Source organism: Theropithecus gelada, chromosome 7b (genome assembly GCF_003255815.1).
Source record: "Theropithecus gelada isolate Dixy chromosome 7b, Tgel_1.0, whole genome shotgun sequence".
NCBI lineage: Eukaryota > Metazoa > Chordata > Mammalia > Primates > Cercopithecidae > Theropithecus > Theropithecus gelada.
The window spans coordinates 105,498,753-105,512,417 of NC_037675.1; the positions used below are offsets into that span (position 1 = coordinate 105,498,753).

The 13,665-nt window shown below is 48.6% G+C and overlaps 1 protein-coding gene across 1 annotated transcript in view; it reads left to right on the forward strand.

Moving 5' to 3' along the window:
• The first annotated feature begins 7,447 nt into the window (after nt 1-7,447).
• The window catches only part of TDRD9 (tudor domain containing 9), a 126,854-nt gene continuing 120,636 nt past the window's right edge, over nt 7,448-13,665 (forward strand). The window contains exon 1 of the mRNA XM_025391938.1: nt 7,448-7,733. Coding sequence (XP_025247723.1) covers nt 7,519-7,733 — 215 coding nt within the window. The 5' untranslated portion in view covers nt 7,448-7,518. The remainder of the gene's footprint in view (nt 7,734-13,665) is intronic.

The window sequence follows — 13,665 nt, forward strand, 5'->3', positions numbered from 1 at the left end:
CCTGGGCGGCAAGAGTGAAATACCGTCTCAAAGAAAAAGCCAAATAAAAATTGAATGGAGGCTGGGCGCAGTGGCTCAGCACTTTGTGAGGCCTGTAATCTCTAATCTCAGCACTTTAGGAGGCCAAAGCAGGCAAACTGCTTGAGTTCAGGAGTTTGAGGAGTTTGAGACCAGTCTGGCTAACATGATGAAACCCCTTCTCTACTAAAAATACAAAAATTAGCCGGGTGTGGTGGTGGTGCATGCCTGTAATCCCAGCTACTTGGGAGGCTGAGGCAGGAGAATTGCTTGAACCCTGGAGGCAGAGGTTGCAGTGAGCCGAGATGGTGCCACTGTATTCCAGCTTGGGCGACAGAGTGAGACTCTGTCTCAAACAAGCAAAACAAAAAAGAAATTGGATGGGTTTGGCAGATTAGACAGTTGAAGAATAAACTGCAAGATAGAAGAAGCCATTCAGAAAATAAGAGGATACAGCAGGAAAGGCCATCATGTGGGTAACTGGTATCTTAGAGGGAAATGAAAGAGGTGAGGCAGAAATATTTCAAGAGCTAATGGCTGAGAATTTTCCAAAAGTGATGATAAAAAAATCATGCCAAAGATTCAAAAAGTCTTACAGAAACCAAGCAGGCAGATAAATAGAAACAAAACAATACCTTGAAATCTCACACTAAAGCCATAGAAAAGATAAAGATAAAATCTCAAAGAAAATAACCGCCAATCAAGAATTCTATACACAGGGAAATTGGCATTCGGAAAAGGTGAAATAAAGATAGTTTAGGACAAACTGAAGAAATTGTGCCAGGCATGGTGGCTCATGCTTGTAATCCCAGCACTTTGGGAGGATTGCTTGAGCCCAGGATTTTGAGACCAGCCTGGGCAATGTATTAAGATCCCATCTTTAATGGAAAAAAAAAAAAAAAAAAGAGGAAATTATTAGGTTTTGCAGGGAAGGCAAGGGTTAAAGACAGATGAGACACACACACTCACACACACACACACACACACACACGCGGAGGATGAAGGGGGAGAGGGGAGAGAGGAGAGAGATGGTGGCTTCAACAGCAATGCAGGTTTACTGCCAGCAAAAACCTGTGGAGGGGGTAACCAGCTTAGTGCCCGAGCTCACTGCTGCTTCCAGGCTGGGGTAATTATAGGTCTGGGCTGGATCGGTCTGGGCAGTATGGCTTGCTGCCTGGCAGGATGTGATAAGGATGCTCCTGCAGTCAGGCGGTTGGGCAGGATGTTTCTTATGGCCGGAGCCCCCATGGAATGTTTCACTCTGACCAAGGTCTGTGAAATGGTGGGGGGTTTATAAAATGGTGCAGCTAGGACTGAAATAATCACGAGCAGATCCACAGTAAAATAAATGTTCATTATTCAGGCACAAGGAAAACGAGCTCAGATGTGTCAAGATAAAATAATAAAAAGGCTTAGGATCCAGTTAAAATTGTCCTTTTTGAGATGGAGTCTTGCTGTGTCGCCCAGGCTGCAGTGCAGTGGTGTGATCTCAGCCTCTGGAGTAGCTGGGATTATAGGCACCCACCACCACGCCTGGCTGATTGTATTTTCAGTGGAGACGGGGTTTCACCATGTTGACCAGGCTGTTCTCCAACTCCTGACCTCCTGATCCACCGACCTCGGCCTCCCAAAGTGCTGGGATTACAGGCGTGAGCCACAGTACCCGGCCCGGATCCAGTTAAAATAGTTTATTCAAGCACAAAGTATGAGGCATCTAGGTACACCCGAACACCAAAGAATGGTAATTGGCCCAGCACTTTGGGAGGCCGAGGAGGGCGGATCACCTGAGGTCAGGAGTTCGAGCCAGCCTGGCCAACATGGTGAAACCCTATCTCTACTAAAAATACAAAAAGTAGCTGGGCGTGATGGCGGGCACCTGTAATCCCAGCTACTCAGCAGGCTGAGGCAGGAGAAGCACTTGAACCCGGGAGGCAGAGGTTGCAGTAAGCCAAGGTCGCACCACTGCACTCCAGCCTGGGGGACGAGAGTGAGACTTCGGCTCAAAAAAAAAAAAAAAAACAACAAAAATTAGCTGGGCACGGTGGTAAACGCCTATAATCCCAGCTACTCAGCTGAGGCCAGAGAATCACTTGAACCCGGGAGGCAGAGGTTGCAGTGAGCTGAGATTGTGTCATTGCACTCCAGCCTGGGCGACAAGAGCAATAATTTCCTCTACCTCAAAAAAAGAAAAACAAACAAAAAAAACAGGTGATCAGTGCTCAAGTGAGGATTGTTCATACAGGCAAAATTAGGGGCTGAAAACTGAGTTACATTTTCCATACGAAGGCTAACATAGAGATAGAAGACTTGATTGACTGCTTAGCATCCTGCTGTAAAGAGGTAACAGTTAACAAGGCTCTCATCGCCAATGTCACTTAGCCTAGTTTTGAATGAAGACTGGGGAGTCTGGTTAATGTGTAACATCTCAACACAAGTCAGCAAGTGTCAGGCACTAGAGAAAAAAACAGCCATGTTACCTGCCTCAGTTTCCAGGGCTTAACTTTTCCACTTAGCTCAATAAATCTGGAGGTCCTAAAATTTTCAAGGATGAGATTGCAGGAAGGAATGAACAATGAACATGGTCCTGCTGGAAGGGAAAAGAGCTTACGGTCAAATCAAACTGCACAGAAAGCTTGAAAACTTTCTGTCTTAGGGTAGCAGTTCTCCAAGTGTGGGTCAAAACTATTTTCTTCATAATAGTAAATAGTCTTCGCCTTTTTTTTTTTTTTTGAGACAGGGCTTCACTGTTACCCAGGCTGGAGTACGATGGCGCGATCTCCACTCACTGCAACCTCCGTCTCCTGGGCTTAAGTGATTCTTTCACCCCAGCCTTCCAAGTGGCTGGGACTACAGGCACGTGCCACCATGCCTGGCTAATTTTTGTACTTTTGCTAGAGATAGGGTTTTGCCATGTTGCCCAGGCTGGTCTTTAATTCCTGAGTTCAAGTGATCTGCCTGTCTTGGCCTCCCAAAGTGTGGGATTACAGGCGTGAGCCACCGGAGCTGGCCTTCTTTGTCTTTTTCTTTTTCTTTCTTTTTTTTTTTTGAGACGGAGTCTCGCTCTGTCGCCCAGGCTGGAGTGCAGTGGCCGGATCTCAGCTCACTGCAAGTCCGCCTCCCGGGTTCCCGCCATTCTCCTGCCTCAGCCTCCCAAGTACCTGGGACTACAGGCGCCGCCACCACGCCCGGCTAGTTTTTTGTATATTTTAGTAGAGACGGGGTTTCACCGTGTTAGCCAGGATGGTCTCGATCTCCTGACCTCGTGATCCGCCCGTCTCGGCCTCCCAAAGTGCTGGGATTACAGGCTTGAGCCACCGTGCCTGGCCCTTTGTCTTTTTCATTAGGATTCTCTCACAAGTGTACAGTGGAGTTTTCCAGGGTCATGTGACTTGTGGTATCACATCAGAATGACTTCAGAAACAGATTTGAGAATCCAGCTGTTTCTCATGCAACTAGACACTAAGGGATCTTCAAAAATGTAAAATTTTTGAATTTTACATTTTACATAAAAAATCTTCAAAAATGTAAAAGCATCATTCCTCTCACACGCACACACAAAATGTTTTTTGGAAAACATAGTGATGTTTTCCAAATACACTCATTAACATCAAATGAGTTTATTATTATTTTAAAATGAATAAGTAAAAACATTTCTCAGTCGTAATCCCTGATAGACATAACCCACATAAACAAAATCTCTTTAGGGTCCTTAGCAACTTTTAAGAGTGTAAAGGGATTCTGAGACCAGACCAGGTTTGAGAACCACTGTCCTATAGTAAAAATGTTTTAGATTTATAATGACTTATAACACTGCTGAGGATGAGAACAAGCATTTAGGAAAAACTTAAGAACATCATGGAGAGCTGTTTCAAGACAGAGCTTCTGAACTTCCAACTAGACTTGAGATCAATAGACTTTGCCATGTTGCCCGGCTGGTCTTGAACTGCTGGCCTCAAGTGATCCTCCCACCTTGGCCTCTCAAAGTGTCGGTTTACAGGTGTGAGCCACTGTGCTCAGACCAAGAGAGTTTTAATGTCTTTAGTTTCAAATCCAAAACACCCTAAGAAATGCAGATCTTTTTCTTTCTTTTTTTTTTTTGAGACGGAGTCTCGCTCTGTCGCCCAGGCTGGAGTGTAATGGCGCAATCTCAGCTCACTGCAAGCTCCACCTCCTGGGTTCACACCATTCTCCCTGCCTCAGCCTCCAGAGTAGCTGGGACTACAGGCGCCCGCCACAACACCCAGCTAATTTTTTGTACTTTTAGTAGAGACGGGGTTTCACCATGTTAGCCAGGATGGTCTCGATCTCCTGACCTCGTGATCCACCCAACCGCGCCTGGCCAAAAAAACCCAAATGTTTAAGGAAAGAGCCACTCCAGCAGATTTAGTCAAAGTTCAGAATGCTGCATCTTGTGACTAGGAAGGCTGGAGAAGACAGCAATACACTTCGAGCACAGCTTCCTCTGCTTTAAGGAGAGTGCTGCTTAATGGCACCAACACCATTTGTAACTGCTCTCAGCTGTTAGTTTCCCCTTTTTGGTGTACAGCTCAAATGCTCCAAATGCTCAGTGAAAGCAAATATGCAAAACCTCCCCAAAATACCATGGCCCACTAGGGGTTCAGTGGCCTTCCCATGTGTTCTGGCCTAGATGTGGCAAGTCCACGAAGATCTACCTGATGTCAAACTGTTTCTTTTTTCTTTTTTTGAGACAGAGTCTTGCTCTGTCGCCCAGGCTGGACTACAGTGGTGTGATCTCGGCTCACTGCATCTCCTGAGTTCAAGCGATTATCTTGCCTCAGCTTCCTGAGTAGCTGGGATTACAGGCATGCACCACTATGCCCAGTTAATTTTTGTATTTTTAGTAGAGATGGGGGTTTCACCAGGTTGGTCAGGCTGGTCTCGAACTCCTGACCTCGTGATCTGCCCGTCTCAGCCTCCCAAAGTGCTGGGATTACAGTCGTGAGCCACTGCGCACGGCCCAAGCTGTTTCTTTTCACTCTAAACTTTGGACAGGAATGCAAGATGAACTTGACCAAGTGACTGGGGAGCACCGAGAACTACTGAATCAAATGAAGGGTGCTCAAAGCCATTCAGTCTGTGATAATTCAGAATGTTAACCCGTGTTTGGTCAGGAAACACTATGGCAACTTTCCAAATTGGCAAATTTCCGAAGGAGCATCAAGAGTATCTTCAGATTGCAGTTTAAAAAAAAATCAAAACTCAGAAGGATTAGCTAGTAGGCCCAAAAGATCAAAGAATATAGAAAATGCCCTGCAGAAAATGTTTCTGAAAAGCATCTTCCACTTAAAATCGTATTCATTGTGACATCAACAAAGGATGACAGCACATGGGAATGGCAACATCCTAGAAAAACAGGCCAGGTGCGTTGGCTCACACCTATGATCCCAGCATTCTGGGAGGCCGAGGTGGGCAGATCATGAGGTTAGGAGACCGAGACCACCCTGGCCAACATGGTGAAACCCCGTCGCTACTAAAATGCAAAAAATTAGCCAGGCGTGGTGGCTCTCGCTTGTAGTCCCAGCTACTTGAGAGGATGAGGCAGGAGAATCGCTTGAACCTCGGAGGCAGAGGTTGCAGGGAGCTATTGCACCACTGCACTCCAGCCTGGTGACAGAGCAAGACTCTCAAAACAACAACAAAACAAAACAAAACAAAGAAAAACAAGTGTCAGTGAGTTCTGGAGTTGCTTCAAGTGGCTTCAATATATTTTGTAAAATTCTGAATTATGTCCTAGTCTCCACATACAGTGTGAAGTCACAATATTTTCCAATCAATGCTGAATGACATACTTTATGATTCTTGATTACTTTATGATTACCTTTTTTCTTATTTTTTGAGAAACATGGCTGGGCATGGTGGTTCATGCCTGTAGTCTCAGCACTTTGGGAGGCCAAGCGCTCCCAAGCAGATTGCTTGAGCCCAGGAGTTTGAGACCCGCCTGGGCAACACAGTGAAACCCCTGTCTCTACTAAAAATACAAAAAATTAGCCGGTGTGGTGGTGGCGTGAGCCTGTAGTCCCAGCTATGCAGGAGGTTGTGGTGGGAGCATCACCTGAGCACCCGAAATTAAGGCTGCAGTGAGCCCTGATTGCAGCACTGCACTCCAGCCTGGGCGAGAGGAGTGAGACCCTGCCTCGAAAGAAAGAAAGAAAGAAAAAAAAAAAGCAAGTTATTTCTTCCTGGCAAAGTGTGTTGAGGCACTTTTTGGAAGCTGTCATATTTGGCAAAGTCCTAACATGAGGTCCAGAGCTCATTAGGCCAGGATTTGGAGCCAGGACTCCTGGCTTAGTATGATTATGGGTTCAATTTTTGAGACACCAATAGCTCAACCTACCTGGCTGACTTCTGTCTATCCTGTTCTCAAACCGCCCTCTTATTTGCCACTGCTCGGGCTTCACACTGCTGATTAGAGCCATGCTCTCGATACCATCTCTGTATTTGTCCACGTGGCTCTTTCCTGAGAGCCCACATGGGTCAGACAGATCCTGCCCTGGGCAATGAGGGGAACATACCCCGGCCAGGTGGCCATGTCTCTCTTCTGACCCTCCCTTCCCTTGCACATGTGGCTGCCTTCCTGGGCATCCTTTGCTGGATTTCTTGCCTCTGCTCCGTCTTTTGGGGAGTTTGCTAGGGCTCTGTTCTCCACCCTGCGCCTTCTAGAGATGGGCCAGGACCACCTCAGCCTGTATCTTTTGTCCATGTGATCACCTGGACCTCCTGTCCGCACCTGTTTGTGTCCAGCTGTGAGTCTGACACCACCACCTGAGACACAGGTTTAGGAAGGAAGATGAATTCAGTTAAGATTCGGCTCCAAAGAACTTCTCCCAGATCCTCCCCTATAATCCTGGGTCCTCCTTTGCCCGGCTCATTAGCCGGTATCCTGCAGGGGTCCGCCTGGCGTTATTTTCTCCAAGACCTTCCTGACCTTCTTCTTGCCCCTCTCCCCCCATATTAGGTGCAAGGATGTCCTGGTACCTCCGACCCATGAACGCAAATCCCTTCTCTGGTTTGCCTTCCATCTCCTCACCCTGAGGTGCTTAAGAAACGCGTGAAGGGCCCTGGTATGCTCGAAGCGCACAAACCTCCGAGGTAGCAGCCTCTAAACGGCGAGGCCAGGGAGTGACTGGAGGACATTTTCTTGTATTCGCAGGGGTTGCCCCGGAACTCCCGTCAAACAGACTCCTGGGCCAGCCTCCGGCCTTTGTCAAGCTTCCCCTGTGGCCCTAGAAAGGCTCAGCCTGGGTTCGCTCGGGGCAGCGGCTCCCAGCAGGCCTAGCGCGGCGGGGCGGGGTCGGCGGCACGAGGACCAAGCAGCGCGGGCAGCACGCGCCAGGCCGGAGCCCGCCCACAACGGCGCGCGGCGCGTTCTGATTGGAAGGCCTCGAGCGGGGGCGGGGCTTCCAGAGCGCGTTTCCGCCGTCTCCTGTTCCCGCCCCGGAGACCCGGCGGTTGAGGGATGCCGACGCCTGGGCCTTGAGGATGCTGCGCAAGCTCACCCTCGAGCAGATCAACGACTGGTTCACCATCGGCAAGACCGTGACCAATGTGGAGCTGCTGGGCGCGCCGCCCGCCTTCCCGGCCGGGGCGGCCAGGGAGGAGGCTCAGCGCCAGGACGTGGCCCCCGGCGCCGGTCCCGCGGCCCAGGCTGCGGCCCTGGCCCAAGCTCCGGCCCAGCAGGCCGCTGCGTTCGAAAGGTAGGACGCGGGCGGGGCGGAGGCGGCTCGAGGGCGGCCGGGCGAGACCTGGCGACGAGGGCTCGGGCCACCCAGATCCTTCTCGTGAGCCCGTGCCCTCTCGTGGGGCTCCAGGGACCCCTGACCGTCCGGGGCGAGGGGTCACTACACAACCCGACGCGCGGCCCAGAGCGGTGCCTGCAAGGAAGCTGAGCTAGAGTTTTTGTTGTTGTTGTTGTTTTCTTTCAGTTCTTAATGTTTAAATTAACAGACCAGTTTTTGAGGCACTCTTAGGTTTCCAGAAGAAGGCAGCGGAGGGCAGAGGTCCCACAGGTCCCTTCCCTCCCACAGTTTCCCCTCTGAGCGTCTGTGTCAAGTGTGGGTTTTCGTGACAGCCGGCGAACCCGCATCGCTGCGTCTTCGTCACCCGGAGGCCATCGTTACAGGAGGGTTCACCCCGGTGCTGGACGTTCTGTGGGTTTGGATGAACGCCTAAAGTCAGGCATTACAGGAGTTCACTGCCTTACAGATCTCGGCCCCACCTGCTCATGCCTCCCTTTCCCTACACCACGTGGAAACCACTGATTTTTTACTGTCTCCATGATTTTGCTTTTCCATACTGTCATCTAGTTGGAATCACACAATATGGGTAGCCTTTTTGATGGGTTTCTGTCACTTAGTATTATTATGCATTTGGGGTTCCTCCGTGCCTTTCCATGATTTGATAGCTGCTTTCCTTTTAGCACTCATTAATATTCCACTGTCTGGATGTACCACAGTGTATCCATTCACCTACTGAAGGAGAGCTTGGTTGCTTCCAAGTTCACTCCCCCCCGCCCCGCCCCCGCCACCGCGAGATGGAGTCTCACTTTGTCGCCCAGGCTGGAGTGGACTGGTGGAGTGGCGCGGTCTGAGCTCACTGCAATTTCCCCCTCCCAGGTTCAAGCGATTGTCCTGCCTCAGCCTCCTGAGTAGCTGAGACTACAGGCATGTGCCACTACGCCTGGCTAATTTTTGTATTTTTAATAAAGACAGGGTTTCACCGTGTTGGCCAGGCTAGTCTCGGACTCCTGACCTCAGGTGATCTGCCCACCTCAGCCTCCCAAAGTGCTGGGATTACAGGTGTGAGCCACTGCACCCGGCCTGTTTCCAAGTTTTGGCACTTTTTTTTTTTTCCTTTTTGGGAGACGGAGTCTCACTCTGTCGTCCAGGCTGCAGTGCAGTGGTGCGATCTCGGCTCACTGCAAGCTCCGCCTCCCGGGTTCACGCCATTCTCCTGCCTCAGCCTCCTGAGTAGCTGGGACTACAGGCGCCCGCCACCGCGCCCGGCTAATTTTTTGTATTTTTTAGTAGAGACGGGGTTTCACCTTGGTCTCGATCTCCTGACCTCGGGATCCGCCCGCCGCGGCCTCCCAAAGTGCTGGGATTACAGGCGTGAGCCACCGCACCCGGCCTCACTATGCTTTAAGTAGCTACCATCAGTTACTCTGTTCACTTGATTTTGGTGGAAATAAAAAGGCAAGAGGATGTCCTCTGTTTTTAGAGGAAAGACCTAGATTTGGTGAGTAGAAACACCTGCTCCCTCTTCTCTTTAAAGAAGGCCCTGGGAGAAGTACCTTGAGCTTGGGGTATCTCCATCACTCTTGCTCAGTCCCCAGTCCAACACCTTTTACAGTTGAGAAGGTGGTTTTGTTTTTCTTTTTCTTTTTTCTTTAATTTTTTTTTTTTTTGTGACAGAATTTCCCTCTTGTTGCCCAGGCTGGAGTGCAGTGGCGCAATCTTGGCTCACCACAACCTCCGCCTCCTGGGTTCAAGTGATTCTCCTGCCTCAGCCTCCCGAGTAGCTGGAATTACTGGTGCATGCCACCACGCCCAGCTTATTTTGTATTTTTTTTTTTTTTTGAGATGGAGTCTCACTCTGACGCCCAGGCTGGAGTGCCATGACACGACCTCTGCTCACTGCAAGCTCCGCCTCCCAGGTTCACACCCTTCTCCTGCCTCAGCCTTCCGAGAAGCTGGGACTACGGGCGCCCACCACCACACCAGGCTAATTTTTTTTGTATTTTTAGTAGAGACGGGGTTTCACCGTGTTAGCCAGGATGGTCTCCATCTCCTGACCTCGTGATCTGCCCACCTCGGCCTCCCAAAGTGCTGGGATTACAGACGTGAGCCACCGTGCCCGGCCTATTTTGTATTTTTAGTAGAGACAGCGTTTCACTGTGTTGACCAGGCTGATCTTGAACTCCTGACCTTGCGATCCACCCATGTTGGCCTCCCAAAGTGCTGGGATTCCAGGTGTGAGCCACTGTGCCTGGCTTTTTCTTTTTTAAAGTTACTCTTGTTTGTTAGTTTTGTCTGATTTGATGGATAGGCCCAGACTCTGGGTCAAGCTTTTGTGGGTTGCTTCAAGCCTTTGTAGAGTTCTTTCAAGTACACCTTTGGGATCTTTGGTAAATTTGGTTCTTGGAGGTGCAGAGAGGACCAAGAGACCCCTTGTGCAACTTTGGAGTGGCTGTGTGTTTGACACTATTTCCTTGAGCTACTCTGGTAAATGATCCTGTAGGCCGCCTCCTCTACTTAATGGTCCATCACTTACTCCTTAGTCTTAACAGTCTTAACAGCATTGCTATTAAATAACTCATTGTGATATTGGAAGTAAATTATTACTGACCTTGTCAGAAACTATAGATGTATTCAGCACTAAGGACAAGTTTTTACGATTTCTAGCCTTCATGGGCTGAGACTTTTATAAAATCAATAAAAATGAATTTTTAGAGCAATGAAATGAAAAAAGACAGCATACTAATCCCATTTAAAAAATTACTAGATTCAGTCTGGGTGTGGTGGCTCATGTCTGTAATCCCAGCACTTTGGGAGTCCAAGGCAGGCAGATCATTTGAGGTCAGGAGTTCCAAGACCAGCCTGGCCAACATGGTGAAACCCTGTCTCTACCAAAAGAATGCAAAAATTTCCCGGGCATGGTGGTTTGTGCCTGCAGTCCCAGCTACTCAGGAGGCTGAGGTGGGAGAATCGCTTGAGTCCCTGAGGCAGAGGTTGCAGTGAGCTGAGATTGTGCCACTGCACTCCAGCCTGGGTAACAGAATGAGACCCTGTCTCAAAAAAAAAAAAAAATTCAACATATGTAAAATTGCTTCGTGAAATTGCTGTAAACACTTTAACTTCTGTATTTAACCACTGACAGGCAATGTTTGTCTATGGGTAGTGCTAGCTTTGATGAAATTCTTCTGGAAGTAGCTTCCTGGGCTCTAGGTGCATATGTATTCGATGCCAGAGTTTCCAGCATGTAGCAGGCACTCAGCTAAATATAGCTGTATTATTGAATCTGCACAACAACGCTTTGAGGTTGATGGCTTTATCATCAACTGATTATTTCATGATTTTGTAGATGAAGCAATAGGTTTTGGTGGTAAAGTGACTTGTCCAACTTCCTGTAGCAAATGGTGGTGATGGGCAGAATGACTCCCCCAAAGATGTTCACTGGAACCTGTAACTATGTAATGTTACCTGGTGAAAGAGATTTCGCAGCTGTAATTAAGGTTACAGATCATAGGATAGGAAGATTAGCTAGATTGTCTGAGTGGGCCCAGTCTGATCACATGAGCCCTTAAAAGCAGATAACTTTCTCAGGATGGAGTCAGATAAATTTGAAACGAGAGATTTGAAACGTCATTGCTTGGAGGGGCCATGTCAAAAGCATGAGAATGGAATATGGGTAGCTAGGAGCAAAGACTGGATCCCACTTGACAGCAGGTAAGGAAACGGGTACCTCAGCCTACAGTTGCAAGGGACTGAGTTTGCAAGGGACTGATCCTACAATTGCAAGGGCCTGGTTTTGACCAATAGCCTGAATGCACTGCCAGTAGGGAAGGCAACTCTGCCAACACCTTGATTTAGCTTTAGGAAACCCTAAGCAGGGGATCCAGTTGAGTTCACCTGGACTTGTAATACGTTTGCATTGTTTGAAACTGCTATGTTTGTGTGATTTGTTGAGGCAGCACTGCATTAGGGTACAAATCTGGTGGCAGAGCTGGGTTCAGATTGGGGTGAGCTGACTTGTGAACCTGGCACAGTGCCTGGCACATAGTGGATACTTGGATACTTGTTGAATGATATTTTTCCCAGTGAAGGTGAGTGTTGAGTGAGGCACTGACATTAGTGAGAGAACATTTGACATAGGGGAGGGATGGCTTTTATAAGCATAGGGTATTGCACAGGTAAAATGTATTTGTTAGAGATAGTCACTCAATGGTAAAATTAGTGTACACCAAGTCACTGCAGTCCAGTCTGGGAGAGTGTTGCTAAATCAGCTTAATGATTAAATCAGCTTAAATCAGCAGAAGAACATGGGCATTTTTTTTTTTTTTTAATCAGCTGAATGAGTAGTGACCACCAGCTTTAAAAAAGAAATAGAGAATGCCAGACTACATCATAGGTAGCTCAGACAAGAATTGCCGGAGATGGTGTGGGTGCCTGTGGGTCCCAGCATGAATCTTACTGTGTTGATGAAAGTGTTGCTGGAGTGCCTGTAGGGAACGGTTTATTAATTTTGTTTCCAGTGATTTTTATGGATTTCCCCATGTCTCCTTTTCCACATGGTACTGTATTTTCCTCTTTGATGGTGATTATTCTTTCTGTTATCCTTACATTCTCGTGTCTTCACCTTCACATATGAAAAAGAAAACCTCAGTGGCTGTGATACACCATTTTGAGCATTCTCCAGTGTGTACCACCAGCTTTCCTGTGAATTGCAGCCCATGGCTGGGAGCCATGCATCACTCCCAGCTTCCTTCTGCCTTGTGTTTCTTTGTGCTTTCTGCCGTGGACTTTCTGTCTTCACAGCTCACATTAACTCCTGGCTCATGAAGGTCTTACTTAATTCTCACTTTTGTGTCTTTGACTGTTCAACACCTTATTAAAATGTTCTTTGCCTTTGGGAAGCCTTAACCATAGAAAGCTTTCAGATTTCCACTATCTGGTGATTACTTTCATCTAGCTCCTTTATTTATTTATTTATTTGTTTGAGACAGAGTCTCGCTCTGTCACCCAGGCTGAAGTGCAGTGGTATGATCTCGGCTCACTCAAGCTCCGCCTCCCGGGTTCATGCCATTCTCCTGCCTCAGCCTCCCGAGTAGCTGGGACTTGTAGTCCGCCACCACACCTGGCTAAGTTTTTGTATTTTTAGTAGAGACGGGGTTTCACCATGTTAGCCAAGATGATCTCGATCTCCTGACCTCGTGATCCGCCCACCTCGGCCTCCCAAAGTGTTGGGATTACAGGCGTGAGCCACCGCGCCCGGCTCCTGATTTATTTTATTTTACTATTATTATTATTATTATTTTTTTTTTGAGACGGAGTCTGGCTCTGTTCCCCTGGCTGGAGTGCAGTGGCACGATCTCGGCTCACTGCAAGCTCCGCCTCCCGGGTTCCTGCCATTCTCCTGCCTCAGCCTCCCAAGTAGCTGGGACTACAGGCGCCCGCCACTGCGCCCGGCTAATTTTTTTTGTATTTTTAGTAGAGACGGGGTTTCACCGTGGTCTCGAACTCCTGACCTTGTGATCCGCCCGCCTCGGCCTCCCAAAGTGCTGGGATTACAGGCGTGAGCCACCGCGCCCGGCCACTATTATTATTTTTAAAAAATTATTAAAAAAAAATAGGCCAGGCGCGGTGGCTCACGCCTGTAATCCCAGCACTTTGGGAGGCCGAGACGGGCGGATCACGAGGTCAGGAGATCGAGACCATCCTGGCTAACATGGTGAAACCCCATCTGTACTAAAAAATACAAAAAACTAGCCGGGCGAGGTGGCAGGCGCCTGTAGTCCCAGCTACTCGGGAGGCTGAGGCAGGAGAATGGCGTAAACCCAGGAGGCGGAGCTTGCAGTGAGCTGAGATCCGGCCACTGCACTCCAGCCTGGGCCGCAGAGCGAGACTCTGT